The sequence below is a fragment of the Pterocles gutturalis genome, unplaced genomic scaffold (genome assembly GCF_000699245.1).
Source record: "Pterocles gutturalis isolate BGI_N339 unplaced genomic scaffold, ASM69924v1 scaffold18438, whole genome shotgun sequence".
Taxonomy (NCBI): Eukaryota; Metazoa; Chordata; class Aves; order Pterocliformes; family Pteroclidae; genus Pterocles; species Pterocles gutturalis.
In genome coordinates, this window is record NW_010123614.1 from 25828 (window position 1) to 48327 (window position 22500).

At 36.3% G+C, this 22500-nt stretch overlaps 2 protein-coding genes across 2 annotated transcripts in view; one reads left to right on the forward strand and one right to left on the reverse strand.

The window, feature by feature from the left end:
* FBXL13 (F-box and leucine-rich repeat protein 13) overlaps nt 1-22500 on the forward strand; it is a gene marked incomplete at its 5' end in the record, with an annotated part of 82315 nt that overhangs the window by 19639 nt on the left and 40176 nt on the right. The window contains 3 exon segments of the mRNA XM_010077978.1: nt 14770-14822; nt 18604-18728; nt 22114-22240. Coding sequence (XP_010076280.1) covers nt 14770-14822; nt 18604-18728; nt 22114-22240 — 305 coding nt within the window.
* Nucleotides 5148-22347, reverse strand: LRRC17 (leucine rich repeat containing 17). The gene is made up of 4 exons (XM_010077977.1): nt 22181-22347; nt 11045-11919; nt 7180-7335; nt 5148-5978 (listed from the first exon to the last, which is right to left on the reverse strand). Exons 2-4 carry the CDS (start codon nt 11799-11801, stop codon nt 5584-5586), a joined length of 1308 nt encoding a protein of 435 aa, XP_010076279.1. The 5' UTR covers nt 11802-11919; nt 22181-22347; the 3' UTR covers nt 5148-5583.

Genomic DNA, 22500 nt, shown 5'->3' on the forward strand with positions numbered 1-22500 from the left:
TGCAGCCTATAACAATGTCAGTGTGTTTTGTTTTAGAAAGTGACAGTGTCATTATGGGTGAGAACAATTTACTCTCTAGAGTGGTGACGGAAAAGAACAATTGGCCAAGAATAAAAAGTATATTTGATCATGGACTTGGCTTTTAAATCACAAGATAAAATAACATTCTCAATGATATCAGCATGCAAGTTGTTTAGTGAAATCATTTAATATTATAATGAACTTTGGCAGCTAATAAAGAAAGCAAGCCAAAATAAATTATACACAGCCATGTCGCTTACATTGTGGGGCCTGTACTTAAAAATGTTAAATCCTTTTATGATTTTGTTTTCCTTATGTATTTGGGTACAAAACTAAAATCATAATAATATTTATTGCATTTAAAGCTAAAAACATGTAAAGGACAGTTGCGATAGAATTACATTTTATCTACACACTGCTTTTTCTATCATATTGTTTAACTGATTCATATCTAGTTAATTTAACTTAGAAGTGTCAGCATGTTGGTTATATCAGTTGGAATATCAGTATGTTGGTTGCCATCCATTTCCATTTATCTTACATATCAAAGACACTAAATTCAATTTGTGTATCTACAAACTATGTATTTTCCATTTTTGTTGATATTTTATGTTTTCTGTGGGCTCAAAAATCAAATATTATGACCATTTATGTCTACTCAGTGCTATTAATCTTAAACTAATTGTGATGAATCATGTATGATGGTCCACAGGGAATTTTAGAAAACATTGATTTACAAAGCTGTTTCTTCTAACTTTGAAGATACCCAGTAGTTCTTTTAAAGAATGGAATAAATTTATATCAGTGTACTATTGCTATTCAGATTAAGAACATATTTCTTCTGTTAAAAGTCGTTGATATTGATCATACAGCTATTCTTTTGAAGCTTTTGTGGATGGTTTAAAATTACTGCAAAACTATTTATCTTTTTTTAGCGGTTGAAAATCACATTGAAATTATCTTCCTTTGACATTTCTTCAGCTAACAAACTGCGTTGAACTGTCTGTTCAGTTATAGGCTACAGATGTGATGAACCTTTCCATTTGAACTTCCCCAAGTTCTGACCTCATCTTTTCAAATAAATCCAAGATTACACAGATTTTGGCAACGTATTTTTATTGTTAATGGTAAAACAGCAATGATATTAACTAGGGTTTAGGTCTGTTTGTCTGGCTAATCATGTTAATATTTTTTTGTAATTAGCTACAATTTTAAAAATTGTTTTTATGCACCGCAACTTTGGTGTATGGTGTATACATGAAATAGTAGTCATTGTTTAATATCTGCATATGAATGTTATAAGATTTCAGCTCAGACTGTCATTGGCAAATGAGTGTGTTATTATGCCAAAGAAAAATGAGTATATGAGATGCATGGATTACAGCTCAGCTGTTTGTGGTATTACTCCACCCACTCAGTGGTCTCAGTGAATCACTTGACTTCCATGTGTGACTGGGAACTGCATTTAAAAGCTGCCATTCATATTCGTAGTGCTGGAGTTAAAATTTCCTCAGAAGCTTTTGAAGTGTTTTAGTGTCCCAGTAGAGGTCACAGTATGGACAGACCTATCTATCTGTTTTTCTTCTACCCTGTCATCGCAAAACATGATGCAGAATAATATTTTCTGTGTTTCACGTGGGCTGTGTAGAGAGAGAGGCTTCTATACTTCTATAGAGGACTATAGTTTATCCCTTAAGACAGCATTCCTGGTACATATGCTGCGTATCAGGAAGACAATGCACTATCCTGCAATTACTTCCTAGATATGGACAGAGAAAGAAGGGGAATCAAGAGGGAAATTACTGAAAGAAACAATTTTAAAAGCATACAAAGGAAGAGGAAGGCCCATGATTTTCTTTTAGACATGGAAGTGCTTCTGGGACTTTTGTGACTAAATAGAACAGAAACAAAGAAATGTCAACATTGAATTGTGGTTTGTGGCTGTGGTGTTTCATGGAGGGTGTACTTCAGCTTACAGTGCATTTTGGAGAAGCTCAGAGAAATAACAATTAACCCTGTAATGCTGAAGTTTTTATCAACTGTTAGTAATTTCCCCTATATGGATGTTTTTCAAATGTATTTCTGTCTTTTTCCTTGGACTGCCTCCTCCTGTACTATCCTTATAGTTCCTATATGCTTTTCCTGTTCATACAGTCTTTTCTCAAGGAATTTGCTACTAGGCACTGTCAGGAGAACATACCAGCCTATATTACCCTTGTCCCAATCTAGTATTTCCATTCTTAAGTTCTTCTATTATTTGCAATTGCAATTGCTGACTGTTCTGCCACATTCTCAGTATGGGTGTCTGAAAATTCCAGCATGTAGAAAACCCTCATGGGTTACAGCCTTTTTTTTTTTCTCCCTGTGCCCTGTCTTTTTTTTTTTTTTTTTTTTTTTTTTTTTTTTTAATTATAGGAAACTAAACCACCACTTGAATACTCCTATATCTATTTTATAACAATTCTCTGGCATCATTGCCAAAACTGAAATATGCAATAACTTTAGACCATAAGGAATAAAATTCTAGTGCATTGTAGTTAAAAGAATAGAACTTCTAGCTACTCCTTGAAAGCTTCAGAAGCCATCTAAGGAAAATAGTAGCAAGAACAGTTCCAGCCTTCAAAACTGCAGTCCGTTCTTCTCTTGATTACTGGAAGTCTTTTCACTTGTTGATTCTCAGAGGTCTAGACAGATCCGCTCTTAAGTATTGAATTTTATTTTAGTGTTATTTCGCAAGTCTTTCTTTCATGGAGCTTCTGAGATGACACTGATTTCACAATTTCACATTGAAACCTTTGTTTGCAGGATAGTTGTTTAACCATTAGAGTGTCCTTGTTGATATGTCCCTCACTTACAGATTTCACATGTAATAGTTGTCCCCGAACATCTTGTGCTCTTAGATACAGGCAGCACGTTCAGCTCATCATCCCCCTTGCACCTTCAGCAGATGCAGTGTTTTTGGTGCCACTGTTTGAGAACCCTGAATGATCACACACCCCTCCCTTAACCCTGTCTTCTACTGAACAATTATCCTATTTATCACCGCGACCCCCAGGTTTTAGCCTTGGTCCTAAGAGGGACATTTTGTGATCTGTTTAGGAATCCCCAGGGCCTTTGAATTTGCTGTTTACAACAGTTGGGCCACTGCTTCTGGTCATCCGTCTTATTCCACTGCTTTTCCAACTGGTAACCTTTTGCTGACCACAGAGATCAGGGACCTCTCACCCAGCTTTTGTCCTATATTCCTTTCCTGGGTCACCTTTTCTACCCAGACTTGAGCCTATCTCAAGATAATTTCTTTTTTTTCCTTAACTCTGACTCTTTGCAGAACTTAACCTAACATGGCTTATAAATTCATTTTTTCCTACTCAGCTTTTCTCCATTGGCTGTGCTGCCAAATAACAGATGTTCTGCTGTGCTTCCATTGTCTGTCCTTTTCAATCATTCCCAGTGGTTCCATTCTTTACTGAAATAATCCTCCAGATTTTAAGAGGAGGAGGAGTACTTCACTTGGTGCTGACTACTACCTATGATAGATTTTTTTCTCTTTCAGCACTTTTAAGTTTCTAAAAAATGCCCCATTTAGTGAATATTACTGGCCAAATGGGATTTTCATCTGTGTTCCATCTTATCAGGATTAACCTTTAATAACAAAGATAATGCTTAAGATATTCACAGAAACAGGAATGATTAATATACTGTTGTATTTCCTATAAAGTTTTAAAAATATGTTGTGGGAGAAATGCTAAATTATTTGGTTTATCATTAAAGCACCATTAAATATATTCATAATCTGAATAATGGAGGACATGAAGGAATATAATTAATAACAGGATGTGTTTACTTAAGGATTCTTTGGCATTCTTACCACCCTTAATAATTTCTGAATTTTTCCTTTATGTTGTTCTATTGTTTTGTGTTAGCATAAAGGCACTGAGTGCTTTGTGTTGCACTTCTGAAACAAAATGTGTGACCTTTTGGGCTTGTAGCTAAAGCACCAGAGGAATCCACAAACACTGTTATTGTGTGCAGATCTTTAAAGGTGAGAATTTTCTCTCTGGAGTGTTCTGGAACTTCTTCCATGATAGCCAACAGATATTTAAAGTTTTGGCCCTGAATCTCTATCCAGCATTTACATATTTCTTACTCATCTAAGAGCAGGAGTTTGGTCTAGGGCTTGAGCTGGGAATACTGAAGTTTTAACCCAGCATCTCTTGTCCACTATGTTAGCTTGGGGGGTTACTTATGCTTTCCATGTGTAAAAAAGGGTTTTCAATAACAATCTTTTAAAGGCACTAGTTCTGCTAGTTCAGTAGTAACTGATGCAGAAATTAAAAAAAAAAAACAAACAACAAGTATTATGTAAAAGGTTAGAATAGTCATTCAGTAAAAACAGCTGTTTTGTAGAAGAACTTTTAGCCGGTATATTATGTAGCAAGGAATTTTATCTTTAGAGATATTGTCTACTTAGCTTGGGCATTTGTATCTCTCTGCTACCATAGTGTTAGAAAAATGTATGTCTCTGTTCCCATAGTATAATAATATTCACAGTTTCTAATGAATGGATATTCACACAGGCAGCTGTGTAATAGGTAGGTGCGACAATGTGCGTTTTATAAATGAGCTGGGGGAAGCGAGGACTTTGAGAATGTCCCATACTTTCAGTGAGCACTCAAAAGCATGCTTACCTTCAGTTTGGATGGGTACTGGTGAGTTGGACACAGACCACAGTGGCCTTCACGTGGTCCTCTTCACCTAAAAGTGATGTCATGTAACCTGTGTCAAACTGGCACGACAACCTAAAATGCTTCCTAGAAGGACTTCAGCTCTGCCTGCTGCAAAAACCAAACAAGGCCAATATGAGCATGTGAAGCTGGATCTTGAGAACCAACCGTGCCTTGGCTACTCCTGGTTTCAGGCAGCTCAGGGATGAAAGAGGCAGAGGCTGAGTTATTCACTCAAGACTGTGCAGGAACACTCAAGACTAAATCAGCAAGTAGAACCCAACTTCAGGGTTTGAATCCTAATCAGTATAACAGCTGCCATTCCTGTTTTTATAAAACTGTATTTAAGATTAGTCTTCAGTTTGATTTTTCATATACAGTGAAACAACAGGAAGGTGATACAAAAATCTTAGAAATGTTTTCTGGGAATATTTCAGGAAATTGATAGATGCAAAGAACTGGCAATACGTTCAAGAAAAATGCACCTTGGTCACAATCCTGCAGCAAGTTCTGTGTCAACACATAAGCTGTGTTCATACATGAGACAGCTCCTCCCCACCACGTTATGTACATTTGTGTCTATCTATTTCTACTGTATAGTTTCAAATATTTGCCAAAATATTTCACAAGAATGTCAGAACAAATTGTCAGAAACAATTACTTGATGAAGGATGCTATATAACTAATGCCATTTTGTAATTAACTACAATAAACAGAAATCTTTGTAGGCAGATGGTCCTACAATCAGTATAATTAACAAAAAATGTAAACAGTGTGTTTTTCTTTGTCAGAGTATCAAATATTTGAATGTACAAAAAACCAAAAAAGAATTCCCTTATTAGCCTATCACAGTGACAATTACACCGTGCTTCTTTACTGTTTGTTCTTTGTGTCGTTCCCATTCCTCATCATCTTTGTCCAGATCAAAAGCTTCTGGATAAATGGGCAGCTTGTCTTTTGGGCACTCCTCATAATAACTTCGAACATATTTTCCAACAGACCATCCTTTGTATTCCTCAGGCATTTTGCATTCGAGGCCATTGTAATGAACATTGTAGTGATGCTTCAACCAGTAGAAAAGATAATGAATGTTGTAATCACATCTCCAAGGATTCTCTCTGAGCCACAGTATTTTCAGAAAGTAAAGATCTTCAAGTACTCCATATTCAAAATTCTGCAAGCTGTTGTTTGATAGATCCAGCTCCTCTAAGTTATTGAGGCCTGAGAAAGCAGCTAGTCAACAGAAAAATAGTTATTGGTACCTTGTAAAGATAAGTTAGAAAAAAAATATGCATATCTTCAACAGGAAAGCATTTTCATAATTGCGCTTTTTTTAAATTATTTTTTTACTAAAGGTTCCAAAAAAGACTTTTCAAACACTGAACTTTAAAACTTGTGCATTGAGAAGAGACATATTGATAGATAGAAATATATCAGCATAGGGGAAGTGTATTGCTGGTTAAGTTATAAAACACTTAATGAGTGTGGAATAGGGACAGCGGAGATGAATGAATGCTTGCTTTGCCCGTGGAAGTCTACTGTTATTGCAGTGATACAGAAGTAGAAATATGGACATTGATTATGTATTAGACAATGTGCAGGGCTAGTAGGTTTTGTATGTATATAGGTATTTGTGCATGTGCATGTATAGTACCTTTAAATTAATATTTTAAGATATGGAAGATAATAAACATGGAGTTTCATAATAATGCTTTTGCATCATGTTTCACTGAGCAGTACATACTTTTTGCAACTATAGTGTTTCATTTAATGGCAGAAGCCTTAATTTAAATAAATCAACTACGTGTAATGTTAAACCTCATAAGTACCATTTTACTGATATTAACACTTTCTGCTGCTGTTTAACTTCCAAAATGCTACTAGAGAAGGCTCTTTCTACCTCATACTTGCTGTCTTGCTTTCCTTGTGTCTGCTTTCATAGTTAAAAAATGAATGCACATAGGCAATAAGCAAATTGCCAACAAGGCCACTTGAATTCTAAAAATATATAACTTACAAGCAATTATGTGTAGTCAATTTTAACCCAAAAGAGTTTAAATCCTTTTGGTTTGTCTATTACTTCATTGTCCAATATAAAAGCAGCCTTATTATATGTCAAGTTTTCTTAGATTTGGCAACTGTTTAGCATTTTGGGAAATTATTAGCCTTCAGTCTGCAGAATTAAGTTTTTGCACTTGGTTGTTTTAGTGTGTTAAGAAAGGACAGCTGAAATCAGTCTCTCTTCATTGACTCCCATGATGAATACATTTCAGTGCAAACCTTTACTCTATGAGCTGAGTGGTACAAAAGGTAAAAAATGCACCGACTTCTAAATTTTTAAATCGTTTTCCCACCCCACATTTATATCTGATAGAAACATATATAACTCATAAAACACAAACAACTTTAAATGAATATTTAAAATTAGTCTTACCAGGATCAATGTAAGCTATTCCATTACTGTTTAGGTTTAATATCTTCAGTTCACTGACATCTTCAAACTCTTTGGCTCGTAGTTGTCTAATTTTGTTGTTGGACAAGTCAAGTTTAACTATATCTGGAGGTATGTTACCTGGAACTTTCTTTAAATCTTAAAAAATTAAAAAGACATAACTCATGTCAGCTTTAGATTATTCTCATCGCTTAGATATCACAGTTGCATACCACACACAGTTTTGCCAGTCTAGTATTGTTTCTTGTTTTCTTTTTCTTTAAACCCCACTACTAGCATCAACAATGGTTTTTCAACTTGCGGATTTCTTTCCTTTCTTCACTTACATTTCATGTGAAAACTGCTCTCTTCATTAGTGCTTGTAGTAAAGCGTCTTTCTGTGTTTTATATTTTTATTTAAATAGAACTGTACAATTCATTTGCATAGGGATAGGGTAGGTAGTGAAGATAGTATGCTAATAAAAAGTATTTGTGAAGGGCTTGATCATTTAAAGAAAAGAAACCAGAGTGATTATATACAAAAATGTTAATTTGTATGTGAACATCTTCCATAATCAAATAATAGTGTGCTGTTTTGCCTCCTTTATTTTGTATTACCAAAGGGTAAAATGTTCTAAATTTTATCAGCAATAAAAAAGGCCAATTGCATTTACAGTAATATATATAGTTATAATTGTAGTTCTGTAGTTACAGTTATGTAGTGTTTTAGTAATACTTAAGACTTTATATTTGTTACGATACTTACAGTTATTATATGTCCAGGCAGCATAGTGGCATTCTGTCTGTCTACTTCTCTATCTTACTTGTATCATTGGCATTACCAAAGTAGCCAAGCACCTCTCAGTCATCTGTGTACATATCCTTACAGTAGTCCTTGCACAAGAGTTACAGAAAGAATAGCTTCTAGTCCAGTAGTAAGTGCAAACTGTGGTTTGAATCCTCTCAGGATAATGTTAATAAACCTAATCTCCAGGATTATGTTTACTCAATGAATGTTCTAATCCTGGGCTGTTGTTACAAGAAGATGAGCAGTATCTCTTAGTTGACCATCTTTGAAAGAAAGCAAGTACTTTCTGGATCTGTGCTGAAATTTGTGTCATCCGTGTACTTCTGAAGTTCTGAAGATGTCTAATGCATCAGGTATTCTTGACACTAAAGCAACATATCAGAGTCTTCCTGCCTTATACCTGATTTTGAACAGAGCTTTGGTATTATAAATATGTAAATATTATAACTACTCCAGCCTGCAAAGGTTGGAGTGCTTCCTGCTTGCACAGATGTCAAAGTTTCAGGGCCTATTTGTCACCAAATGAATGCAAATAATGCTTGAATTTAGAGACTTCGAGAGTTTAGCAGTACTAGAAAGCAGATTTTTTCAACTGCGCTTGCAAATAGAGATTCTTTTGCAGAAAAGCAAATAGAAGTTTCTTTTACATCCAATTTTTGTTACTTTTTTTGGTAAAGCAGAATCAAGGACATAGGATACTTTCATTCTGAAGTACTGAAAGATCTGGCGTATCACTGGTCTGATGAAATATAAATAAGGCGTTCTTCAAAAAGGAGAACATACATGTGGTTATATACATATATATGTATGTTTCTTTCATGAGCTTTCTGACCTTAACTGAAAGCTGCTGACCTGTTGCCGTATGTCCTTAGAGATACTGGTATACTGCTTGCCACTCCATCCCCTCCATTGTAAAGGAATAATGGATTGCAGCTTTTCATGTCATCTTACTGGTTTGGCAACAGATGGACCTTTTTTTCCTACTCTGAAATCTTGTCCATGTGGAGTTAGAGAAACTTTTATGTTTTTTCCAGGATTTTAGGTGCATTATATTCCTGTTTCTGATGAAAATTCCAATGAAATTGTGCATCTGCTGCACAGTAATCATATGCAAAGATAATAAGTCCAATGCTTTCATCAAAGATTACCATATGTTCAGAAATTCCAAATGTTCATGGGATGTCTGCGTCCAGCTGTCAAGCATATGCACAGTAGATGTGATACTTCCTAAAAAATATTTAACGTACTCAATGTGTCTATGCTGGACATTCAGGAAGTCCTGGACTGGTATACTTAGCTCTTGGTCTGAAGGAGGGAGTCCCTGTACCCCCTAGTACACTCATGTAGAGGCTGAAGTAACTTTATTCCTTCATTATTAGTACTAAAGACAGTAAACCGTTTTTTTTAAAATACTGTAAAAGCCTGTGAAGCTCCCATGAAGAGCAGACCACACTGAATGTTTCTATGAACTTAGAAAAAAAAAAAATTTTTTTCTTGACAAAAGTTTTTGAGTATATTCCTGTATTCAGCTCATCTCTTTGATACCACTAAATGGGGAGACCTGCAAAGTCAGTCTTTTCATATGTTAAGATTATATATATGCCTGTTTTTTTTGTTCAGTAACATGGTTTACTGGAGACATAAGGTAATAAAGATACAATTGAGAGCCTCTGAAGGATAATTAACACTGTAATTTGTAATCTAATAATTAAGATCCTTTCTACAACAAAAGGTAAGGTAGGTGAATATTAAGGAATTAATAAATGTTAGCCAGTAAAAAAGCATGAATCATTAATAAAAATTATGTGGTAGCTGCATGGTAGAAGAAAGAGAAAAGTGAGCCATAGGAAGAAGAAAGGAATTTAACAGGGTGAAAAAAAGCAAAATGTGGACCATTGTTTATCTATTTTTTAATGACATACTTAGTAGGCAAACCATGTAATCAAATACTGAGGTTGTTAGTTCTTTATATGTGGATATTGTCCCCTTACACTGACTTCTGAGCTTGACTCTGGCATTAAGGACCAAGAGTAAGGGCACACAGAGTTGTTACGTAAATTTAGGTTACTGCTAAAATATATAGCAGTTCAGCAAAGACATTGCAAGATACACATGGGCAAAACACCCTGCAGTGATCCAGTACTGCAAGCTGTGCTTCACAAAAGTTGGTGAAAAATCCTCCCAATTTTGGCTACTTCTAGTAATGCTTTTTATTTCAGATTTGTAATGTTAAAGAACGACTCTCTTCTAAATTATTTTGTTGTTTGCTTTGTTTCGTCATGGGATAAAATATGGGAAATATAAAGTACGAATAAATGTGCACTTTTGTGTTGATACATGCCTTAAGGCTTAACTGTGGCTTTTAGGAGCATGAGAAGGATTTAGGGATGGAATGGATCCAAGTGTCTGAAAAACATTTCTTGAAGGCCTTTCAACTCTGAAATGTTTGCTGGGTGCTGGGAGGAAGAACACAGAGGAGGACCTTTATGGTCAAAAGCATACAATTTCTTCCCTTAGTAGAAGAAATATTGCACAGAAAATGTGAGGATGCGATGGCTCTCCTTTGCAATCAGATTCCTTTGGGCATTGTAAACTCCAGTCCTGCATCACAGCTTGCTTCTGTCAAGTTGTGGCTAGCTTTGTGTTTGTACAGTGGAAAAAAGAAGACACTCTGTGCTTTTCTCTATCAGTAAAACAATTTTGGCACAGCTGTAATTAGACTGATTTGTATGTTTATAGTTGTAGAATCAGACTAGTGAGGTGCTGGTCCTTCAGTAACTTCAGTATGTGCTTCATTTTTTTTTCCTGTTGATTTTTGTTGGATATCTTATACTAGAGCATTAAAGAATATCTGTGGAATTGGGGCTGCAGACTAGAGGTAAAATGCAGAAAGAATTCATACTTGTTGCTTGTAGTTATGAGGGAAAAAAACAACAGTATTAGTTTAAGTAAGGCAAGTACTAGTACTATATTAATTTGCTGTAAATAATATGTGAATGAATGTAGTAAGTGAGCAAGAGTATTAAAATCATTAATTCAGTTATAAGGACAGATACAAACCTTTTCTTTTGCAGTTCAGAGTTGATACAGGAAACACATACATGTGGCACAGAGAGGAATCAAATTCTGGTTTGACAGCATCAGGCTTCTCCTGTTTTATGTTTTGGGGCTCCTGCCTGTCCTCTTCACTACATAGCTGCTCAGCTTTTAGCTGCTTTAGCTTTTTATTTTTCAGTTCTATTGGGTGCACACACTTGGCATAATTTCCCAAATTCCTGTTTGTTGGAACCTGTAGCATTGCAACAAGAGTTTCTAGTTCACAGTTGCAATGCCAGGGATTATCATAAAGACGTAGGTAGTTGAGACTGGGTGTATAAATAAAAATCTCCTCAGATAAACTCTTAATTTGGTTATGCTGAAGTAAGAGTGTGGTAAGTTTATTCAAACCAAAAAAAGCCTCGCTCTCAATTTTTGATATATCATTCTGTTGTAAATCCAGACTTTTCAGTGCTTTATATTTGGAAAACATATTATTCTTCAGTTTACGAATCCTGTTTCTTGCTAGCAGCATGTGTTTTAAATCCTCTGGCCAGTCAGGTGCCACAAAAATCAATTTTCTTTCCTGACAATCTAGGTATTTCTCATGAAGGTAAGTGTATATATCACATGGTAGGCCTCGGGCATTGCGCTTAACAGTGCTAGATGCTTTCCTTAAGATGTTTTCCCTTTCATTGTTTCTCAGACTCCTATTCCTTGTCTTCCTACAGTCAGATGCTTTACAAAGAAGAAGTAGTAGTATAATAGTAACTAGTTGCATCCTGACATTCAGCTGGCCCCAGATATTTTCTGTGACAGCTGGAACAGTTGGAATGTTTGGATAGTCTTAATCAGTGTTGTACAGATGTGAGGAGGCACAGCTGGGGAATGTGGGATCCCTGTGTTGGAAGAAAAGTAAAACATTAGAACAGATGAAAGAGGCATTTTCATGGAGGCTTGTACTTAATATGCAGCATTCAGTCAAGTACTCAATCATCACACTACTTGGAGCTTCACAAATACTTTGAAGATTTAATGTCCTATCTCCTTTTGTTGTTTGTACTGTCTCTGGTCTACTGTCATTCATTTTGATTATACGTGGGGAAACTATATGGACCAATTTCCAACTGATCTTTGTTAGAAGGTTCTCATGTATTCAGGAAAACAGCATCAGGCTGAATCTTCTTTGTATCTGAGTTCGCCTTGGAAGATGAGCTTGAAAGAGGAGCTTGAAGCTGCTATTTTCCAGCTTTCTGGGTGTTGACCCACTGGAACACATACAGAGCTAGACCACGGAAAGTCATTCAGTGCCTGTCGAACCCCCAGTTTCAGACTGTGGTCAAGTGTGGACTTGTTTTCAGGTTGAGCCCCAATTTATCATAACTAGCCCTGCTACTACCAAGTGTCTCTCATGGCGCGTGTCAGGTAGATAAAGTTGGCTGGACTGCTCTGAGAAGGACTCAAAAATAACCTTTTGCAAGAGCCTGTGAGGCTATAGGTCATCTGAGCGTAGGGAGAGTGCAAAGGTCCTGGCCGTGGCCTCCTGCAAACCACCGCCGGGTCTGGCCACTTGAGGCGGGAGAGTACAGAGGGGTAAGCCAGTTATTATTAGGGGAAGACAAGGTCTAGTCCCTGCACCCATGTCCAAAATTACCTCCGTATTTTTGGTATTTTTTGGCCTGTGTTCCCTCCTGAATTTCCTGTAGTACTCCCATGCACTGCCCTTTTCCTTCATTTTTGGTGAAGTTTGGCCACATTTTGAGCCTCAGGTTTTTGTATTTTCTAACTTTTTTCCATCTCACAAATTTCCTACTTTTGCTTTGGAAATATTTTTTTTTTTAATTCTTTATTGTTTGGCTTAACTGCTTAGTTACTTTTTCTCTGCGACTGTTGACATCTTTGCGTTATGCTCGGTCCTTTTTGACCTTAGCACCTGGGAAGGAATTGAATCCCAGTCTTGAGTGCAGATCATTGCACAGATGTTCTCTTTCTAAAACACCATTATTCTTGGACTCAGAGAACTTGTTTTCATCTGGAGGAAAGGTGGCACAATAAATCAACTAATATCAGGTAAAATTCTTTTGAAAGCAAAGAAATTTTTCATTTTTAAACAAATTGGTAGATCAGTTTAAACCACATCTCAACTGTAGGGCATTCTCGGTATTTGTGCAGTTCTTACTCATTAGACGGATGGAAGTGTCAACTCTATGCATGCTATTGCATCCCTCTAATCCATGTGGCCAGTTGTTAATATTACATTTGAAAACCTGTTGATCAGTTTCTCCATTTTGTTCCTGTAGTTGCCAGTTGTCTATCTGCATTCAGATTCTGTTAGTTCACAGTGTGAATGAGTGTTTGCATTGATGACTTTATTCCTTACATGAAAAATTAGATTTTTTTTGTTATTTTTGGCACCTATATGCTAGTCAGTTTAAATTGATCATGTGTTTTGATAACTTGAATCGTAACTGGGTTCCTCTGTGTTGTTTTGAACTGTTCAATATTCTTTTAATGCCGTAGCTCATTCTATCCAGGAGAGCTCAGAAAAAAAAAAAGATAAGAACTTGGTGGAGAAAATGTAATAAATAAACGCAATAAATAATTAAGGAAATATTCCTTCCTCTTCCTTTCCATTTCCTGAGTCTGAACTGGAATTATTTACTAGTATTACATTCTTTCTGCTAACTAAATTATACTCAGCTGTAATACCAAAATGAGCAGCAGCTTTCTATAGCATTTGCAGGTTCACATGTAAAATTATAACTGTGTCTCATTTAGTGCTAGGGAAAAACCTTGTAAGAGATTTGTCATTTCTATGGCTTAGCAGCCTTAAGGATGATTTTAATTGGTTAGGTTCTTTTGAGTTGTGCAATCCCTCTCAGTATTGTTCTACTCTTCAAAAATGCACTGAGTTAGACAGTATTATAGAATATCAGTGAAGTCATAGTCCCCATAGAAAAGAATTTACAGATCTAGTGTTGTACTAATGCTTGGTTGCAATTGAAAACATGTATTTGGCTTATCATGTGAAAATGGGTTCTTAAAGACTTTTGAAATATATTTCTTTTAACTCTATAAACCTTTCATACTGCATTTTCCATATTAGGGTTCTGTATCAGACCTATTTTTTCCTTTCAGTTTAGACAAATCTGTTATTTTTGAAGATTAGATTAAGGCAAAAAATATTACTAAGTTTAACAGGATGTTTTGTATCTTTATCTTGGAGGATAGACTCAAAATTTGGCAGAAGAGTGGCTGAAGGGATGTGGAAGTGTTGTTTCTAGTGTCAGACATCTCTCATTGTTTTGTTAGAATTGCAACAATCTCTGCAAAATAGACGTTTCTAAAAATAATAGATTATATGCAAACAAAAGAGACCATGTCAGGCAGCTGAGTTCTCTGGAATTCCATACCTGCAGAAGATAAGCAGGGCTTTCACTACAGTTGGATTGCTGCACCTCTGCTTTCAGAGGGAAAAAATTGTTCATGTGTATAATTGCTTCCTATGCCAGCCATTGGTTGATGGAGTGTAACAAGAGACATTTCCTCATGACAGCTTACTCTAACTTTGTGTTCTACTTTTGGTTTTTTGTGCTTTCTTCGCCATAATTTGCTGTGGCCATAGTTTTAGGGAGGACATTGGCCTAGATGGACTGAATCTGTAATAGGAATTCTTATGTTTGTGTCATACCTGTGGAATTTGTCTGTTCGCCTTTAATATGACACACTTTTTAAAAATTTATTTTTAGGTGAATGTAAGAATTTGCAAGACTTAAATCTCTCTGAATGCCAGGGATTAAATGTAAGTACTGCAGATTTTTTCCATGAACTCTAATTTATACTGAGGAGGAAGATTTTTTTGAAGTGCTGTTGTTATTTGGGTACAAAAATCTTCTTGATAAAAAGTAGAGACTCATGTTCTTCAGTACTTTAAAAATGAAGTTTAGTAGAATTCAGAGATACCCAGTGAAGTTCTCATTTGTTTTCTGCAGTGCCAGGGCAAAATGATGTATTCCATCTCAATTAATTTTAATAAACAGGCTTCAAAACCTCACAAGTCTGTGGGGAGGTTTTTAAGTTTGGAGTTGTCAACAGCAATACATTTTCATCCTATATTGTTTCCAAGTTCCTTTGTTCCTTCATTCAGTAGTACACTTGGGCTCTAAAAATATCTCAGTAAACTTCTAGTTATTTGTGAGAGCATTTATTTTAATGGTGTCTAAATAGGCAATCACCATTATATATTTGTGCATTCTTTTTCCTTTAACATTTTCACTTTTATCTTGCTTCCATTCATTCTCTTTAATGTTTTTTCATTGGTCTTCTCTGATGGAAAACAATGTTTGACTCTGTTTTAATTAATGGTTTCTTAGAAATTACACTGATACGTGCGAATTTTTTCTAATAATAAAATCAATCTAAAAAGTAATATTTTTTAAGAAATAATGTTTCTTAATAGATTCATATAATGTATACATCCATTTATAGGCTATTTATAGTGTTGGGTATATAAACAAATAATTTGGTATAATTTAGTTGTCTTTGGTGTGAATTGTATGTCCAAGGGTCTAGCCAACAAACACACCAATATTTACATACAAGGTTTTAAAAATTACCGTGGATAAACTACAGCTTATGACCTTCATACGAAAATGGCATATGATGCTTAAGTTAGAGAAGCATGAGCTGCAGCAGAGTCATGAGGCTCTAATTTATAATACTCTATTTTGGTTCTGCTTTACATATATCTTCATCTCTGTCCTATGTTGATGTTAGCTTTATTACCAAATATCTTATTCTCACCATTTTCACAGACTATATACATTTCTTTGCCTTATCAGCTACAAGGAAGGGATAAAGTTATATTATGAAGTTCTTTGAGAAACACTGCATGGGGTTATTCCACCCCAGATGCAGGACTTTGCATTTGCCTTTGTTGAACTTCATGATGTTTCTGTCAGCCCATTTTTCCAGACTAAATGTCTCTGAATAGCAGTTCTAGTGTATTGACACTCCCCCCAGTTTGGAATAATTTGTGAATTTGTGAATTTGCTGAGAATCAAACCCGTTCCTATTGTCCAAACCATTTATAAAGACATTTAACAGTACTGGCCCTCATATTGACCCTTGAGGGATGGACACCAGTTACCACAAGACACCAATGGGGACTTAGCACCATTGGTGACAATGCTTTGGCCTGGCAGTCCGGACAAACTTTTTCTCACCTTTAAGGTCACTTATCCAGACTTTATTTTGCCAATTTGGCTATAAAGGATACTGTGGCCTGTGCTGAAGGCCTTGCTGAAGTCAAGATACACAACAGCTGCTCTTCTCCCCTTATCCATAGACCCAGTAATTTCATCATAGAAAACCTATTGCCTTAGTGAGAAATGGCCTTTAGTAAGTTCATGCTGGCTGTTCACTGTCACTTTTTCATCCTTCATGTTCTTGGACAGGGTTTTAAGGAGGATTTGCTAACTGATCTTCCCATTGAGTTGGGTGAGGCTGACTGGCCTGTAGCTTCCTGGATCCTCCTTCCATTTCCTGAAAATGGATGTGACATTTCCTATCTTCCAGTCATCAGGAATCTCCTCTGATTGCCATGGCCTTTCAAAAATGAGTGAGGCCACCCAGTGACAGGAGCCAGCTTTCTGAATATTCTTGGATACATCCTGTCTCATCCCATTTCCTCAGGTGCTCCCTGACATTATTTTCTTCTGCCATGGGTATTGCTTCACTCCCATGGACTCTGCTAGTAGGCTCCTGGGAGGCACCTTAAGACAAGCCTTATCAGTAAAAACTGAGGCAAAAGTCATTGAGTACCTTGGCCTTTGTAAAGGACCATTCATGCAGTTTTACAGAAAACTGCAGCTGCCTGTCAAGGCCCTGATGAGGCAAGGCCTTGTGATGTCTCAAGGCATTTCAGTTGTAGACTCCTAGTCCTGTCCCTTGCTGATAAGAAGAAGTGAATAATGCACCGAAGGCTTTGCTCCCCTCACTAACAAACGACTTAGTCTTGCTCTTACAACAAAGTAGCAAACCCTTGCTGAACAAGGTCTCTGCCTCCAGCTCCAAGGTGCCAACAAGGCCAAAGTTAATCTAATTACGGGGTCCACACGACCACCAGCTCAACTGGCTGAAAGGGTTAATGCTACCCTTCCCCCTCTTGCACATGCACAGAAAAATGATTCTCCCCATGTTAATTAAGGAGATACCACTCTCTGCTTCCTATGCTAACTGGGGAGACACCTCCATCGCTTCCTATGCTAATTGAAGAAAGTTAGGCGGAGACCTGAGAACTTTTGTCTATAAAAGGTGAATAAACAAAGAGAAGGAGCTTGTGCCCACCACCTGAGGACTCCTGAGATGCTGACAGACTGATCGAGCAACACCCGCCCCCAAGATGTTGCTTATCCCAAGGATCCAAAGAGTGGTGAAAACTTTTCTCTCTCTTCTCTCCTTTTCCTTTCTTTTTCTCTTCAAGCATCTCTTGATCTCTCTCTCTCTCTGGCACATATGGTAACACCTTATAAGTTTTATGCCAGCTCCTTTTGGGGCTTTTTTAGCAGGTTTTCCATAGATTGTTCATTTTAGTACTGATAAGTACTTGTCCAGTGATAGGACAAGGGGCAATGGGTGCAAGCTGGAACATAGGAGGTTCCACTTGAATATGAGAAAAAACTTCTTCACGGTGAGGGTGACAGAGCACTGGAACAGGCTGCCCAGAGAGGTTGTGGAGTCTCCTTCTCTGGAGACATTCAAAGCCCGCCTGGATGCGTTCCTGTGTGATCTGATCTAGGTGTTCCTGCTCTGGCAGGGGGATTGGACTAGATGATCTTTCGAGGCCCAAAGGGAATACACAGAATCTCCAAGAACCGCACTCACCTCACCCAGCATGGTTTTATGAGCTGAGTTGCAACAGCCTTGAAGATCAACCGTCTCTCCTGGGCCCATTTGCCCTCCAGGGCTGTCTGCCATGAGATCCTGTTAAGCAGATCCCTAAACAAGCCAAAATTTGCTCTCAGGTTCAGGCTTTTTCTTCTACAATTTGTCCAATTTTCTTCTCTCAGAATTTTAAACTCCTAATTTTCATGGTTGCAGTAACCAAAGCCCCTCTAGTTCTTCACATCCTTGACCTGGATCAAGAAATTCTCTTCAACACACTCTAGAAGTCTCTTGGATTGCTTGCACCCAGCCATATTCTTCTTACAGCAGATATCAGAGTGGTTAGTCTCTCATGAGACTCTTGGCTAACAAGAACTGTGGTTTAGCAAAATGTGTAAATGTGTGCTAACCTTCAATCATGTGAAAAGTCCCCTGTGCTCTCTAGGACTGTGTAGTGTATAATGTTTCATTGAATTGGAATGTTAAAATTACTATACTTAAAGTGAGTACCAGTAGGGTCATGTATCTCTCAGTATTCTGAGGCTTCCAGAGAAAAAGGCTGTGATGTATAAAAATTATTACAATGTCTTAAAGATACTTATTCTTGTTTTTTCCCCGTTACTATGCATAAAAATGTAAGATAAATTAATAAAAAAATATAATTTTAATGTACTTCTGGATTTTTTTTTATTATTCAGGATGAATCAATGAGACTCATATCAGAAGGCTGCAGAGCTCTTCTCTATTTAAATTTGTCATATACAGATATTACTGATGCAACACTACGACTAGTGTCAAGGTAAAATTAAACAGAAATACGAAAGTCTGTTTGTTTTAATCTTGCAGGAAACTTAGAGGCATATGTAGTAGAAATACTCTTTTCGAGTGATTTAGTGGATTCTGTCTGCTGTACAAAATTTTAAAAATGCTTTGTGCATTTGAGTTAGTAGCAGTTCTTTTCCCTTTTTAGTACAATTAAAAGTATACAGTAGATTACCCTATATATTTCACCGAGTTTTACAGAAACTTTTAAAGGACCATGCTAACCAGAAATTTCTTGGGCATGTCTAGTTACTCATGATGATGCAAGAAGTTAGCAAGTTAGATATGTTCTTAAATTATTTTTTTTTTTTTGCAAGAGAGGATTGTGGATAGGTGTATTGTGTGAGCCAAGGCCTCGTGTAACAACTGCAAAAGAAAGAGTTATTCCAAAGTCTTACTTAGAAAATCAGTGAGCTGAAGGCAGAATATTTACATTCTTACAGAATTCTGCCATTCCTGTTTTAGATGTATCACTCCGTGAGACTTGAAGTCTGCCTGGTAGGTAGAATTGCTGCATTAAAGCTGCCATAAAGGACAAGAGGCATGCTGGTCTGTGACAGCAGCCATCACAAAGATGTATATAGATTTGAAGATACCTGTACATTGTTTGTCTTTCCTATGAGGAAAACTAATGTCTTCCTTTCAACAGCAGCCCCACAAAGTCCAGAAACATGTTTTTCTTCGGCATTTGTGTAATGCATTTTGATTTTTGTTTTTCTTAGTCTGTAATGCTGTATCCTCATATTTAGTGTCTCCAATCTTACAACTCATCTCTTCATCAGTATTATTCTTATCATAATCTGTGTTTTTTCCATGTTGGCTGATATTTTGTCTTTTTAAATGTCCATATATTTATGGTGAAGTTTGGAACAGCTGTTCTATAGGTAATCTCAGTGTATGTTATTCTGGTTACCTGAGCATGCTGTTGCCACCATAAGTCAGAACCATTCATTTGTTTTGATGCTTAAATAGCATGTACCCAAGAAAGAATTCTCCAGAGTAGGTGAAGCTTTCAATGCAATAAAATGTTTTAAAAAAGAAGAAAAATTCTCCACTCATGAAATTTATTTTGCCATTAACTTGTACCTCATTAATAAGAAATTTTCCCAGTCACACATTATGCTTCTGATTTAAAACCATAAGATACCACTGTTTTTATTGACAATTTTTGGACAAAAATCAAAGCTCATTGTTTTGGAGATTATGGGGATGTATAAAAAGTTGCTGTCCTGTGAAGATTTTGATAGCAGACAAACAAATCTTATAAAGATTTCACATGCCATCTCAAAAGCATTAGCTCACCACAGGTCCTGTGTGATAAGGTAACTAACACAAAGTTCTTAGAGGTGGCAGTATTGCATTTCATAACACGGTACATGAAGTTTGCTGTTGTATATCAGATGTCTGTTATTGGAACAAGGAACAAGTGAAGTGTAGGCTGACTGTGCTAAAAACTGTTTGGTATTTTTTGATTCTCTCCTGCTGTTCCATACGAGCATTTTAACCTCCATATTACACAACACAGATCATCAGCTACAATTTCTCTCTGAAAGGTTCGTTGCATATGGTAGACATGAATATTGCTTTAAAACAATGATCCCGAGATTGCTAATGCCAAAATTACTTGAAGAACAAGTACAACAGAATTCCTGCAGAATTTAGCTATAACACAAAACAAGGATTTTTATTACTCTCTGTGCTCAAGCTGAAGTTTTAAGAAAGCCATCACTTTAAAAATGGCAGAAGGTGGCACGTGTTAAAATTCACAGATTATAAAAATGGGTCATATGACCTCTAAAGAAAATCAGTGTCTCTTCAGAAGTATTGGAAGGTTTTGATCACTGTCTTCAAAATGCAGTGGGAAAGGCTCCCCTGTGTCTTGTGCAACCTTGTAGCAACATACACTTTAAAAAGACTCAGAACTGCCAGAGTATAAAAACCAGGCCCTTAATTTATTATCTGTTTTGTCAGATAGGTTTGGATGTGTTCTCTCTCTGAGTTTGATTTTCCCCACTCATTTCTGTGGAATATGTCACTAAAATGCCAAAGCTTTTGCTTGTACAAAGGAGGGTGCTTTTATTTCTGTATTTAATACGAATTAAATGTTGCAATTTTTTAAAAAATGCACCACAAACACATGTCCTTATATTCTAATATCTGGTTCTGATGCACATAGTGTGTCTTGGCTTTTTTCCCCTGAAATGTGATCTTATATTTAATTTCTTAATATTTTTGTATTATCCTTTTTTTTTTTTACAATAATATTCTTTTCCAGCTTCCTATCTCTCCTTTTTTTTTTTTTTACAATAATATTATTTTCCAGCTTCCTATCTCTCCTTTTTTTTTTTTTTTTTTTGTGTGTTCAGTTCAAGTTAACATGTTTCCCCACTCTACACTGAAAGTATAAAGTGATTTCCAGAAATGTATGTCACTCCTTAAGCAGGCAGCTCCTCGGTGGGTGTTCCCATCTTTCTTCAAAATGCCTACTTTTGCTGACTTGCAGAACGGCATGGCTATATCCCTACAACTAAATGTCTACCAGAGCAGTAGGTCCTAACTCTAGGTTTTGGTTTTCTGTATGCTTTCATTTGTGGTGCCTGTGGCAATTGTTATTTATTCCAGTTAGAAATGTAGTTCAGTAAAATGAATAGTTTTCAGTATGTTATAAACCAAAGCTGCAGATGGAAACTAAAGTATATTCAGAGTATAGATTCTTTTACAGAGTGCTGTTGATTAATGTTTTCCACTTACACAGTTTGCTTTCTTTTAACTAACATTTAGTATAAAGACATGTTTTCCAAAAGAACTGATCAAAACCTAACATTGGATGATTCACTTTTGGATAATTCACTTTTGTATCTATATCTTTCAATTTTTCAGATTATTTTAATAGTACCATTGCAAATAATTAATTGACTTGAGAAACTCTAACTGTACTTTTATGCTTTTAACATCCTTTGGTAGAGTTCTGGTTTTCATTTCCAGCAGGCACTGTTTGTAAAATCAATGGCAAAGACAGTCCAGCAAACTTGCACTGAAAAGTCTATTAGATTTCAAAGCATGCAGACAAAAATCTCAGTTAATTAAAACAGTATGGTTTTGCACTTATTTGAGATAACTTTAAAATTATACTGTTTTCATATGGTGAAATATGTTGTATGATAGTGCTGTTCCCCAGTAATTTGCAATACAAAGAGCAAAAGAAAAAGTGCAGCAGACAAAAGGGACTTTCAAACTTCAGCAAGGAGGTAATTCTATTTCATATCAAACATCTTTACAGTAATTTTCAGAATACTTTAACTATGGTATTTTATATTCTTTTGATTGTGTAACATGCCCTTGTAGTAATTTGCTCTCTGTTTTGTTCTTTTTTTTTTGCAAATCAGCTTCCCCAACTTACAGTATCTGAGTTTAGCTCACTGCAGAAAATTCACAGACAAAGGTTTACTATACCTCGGCTCTGGAAAAGGCTGTCACAAGCTCATCTATTTGGACCTTTCAGGTTGCATTCAGGTTTGTAGATCACGTCTTTCTTTCATTCTGTGAAGAAGAGAATCCTTTATATGACTGGCTGCATCCTGCCTTCATGGTATACTGAAGTAGAACAAGCACTGCAGCAGACTTCCAGGGTTTTGAATTACATGACTACAGCTGTTTAAGTTTTACTAAGGAATAATAGCACTATAGGTTTGGTTCACTTCCAGCAAACTGTCAGATCTATAAACAGCTAGTACTTACTGCATAATGAGAACAAGGCTTGCTTTTTGTAGCCA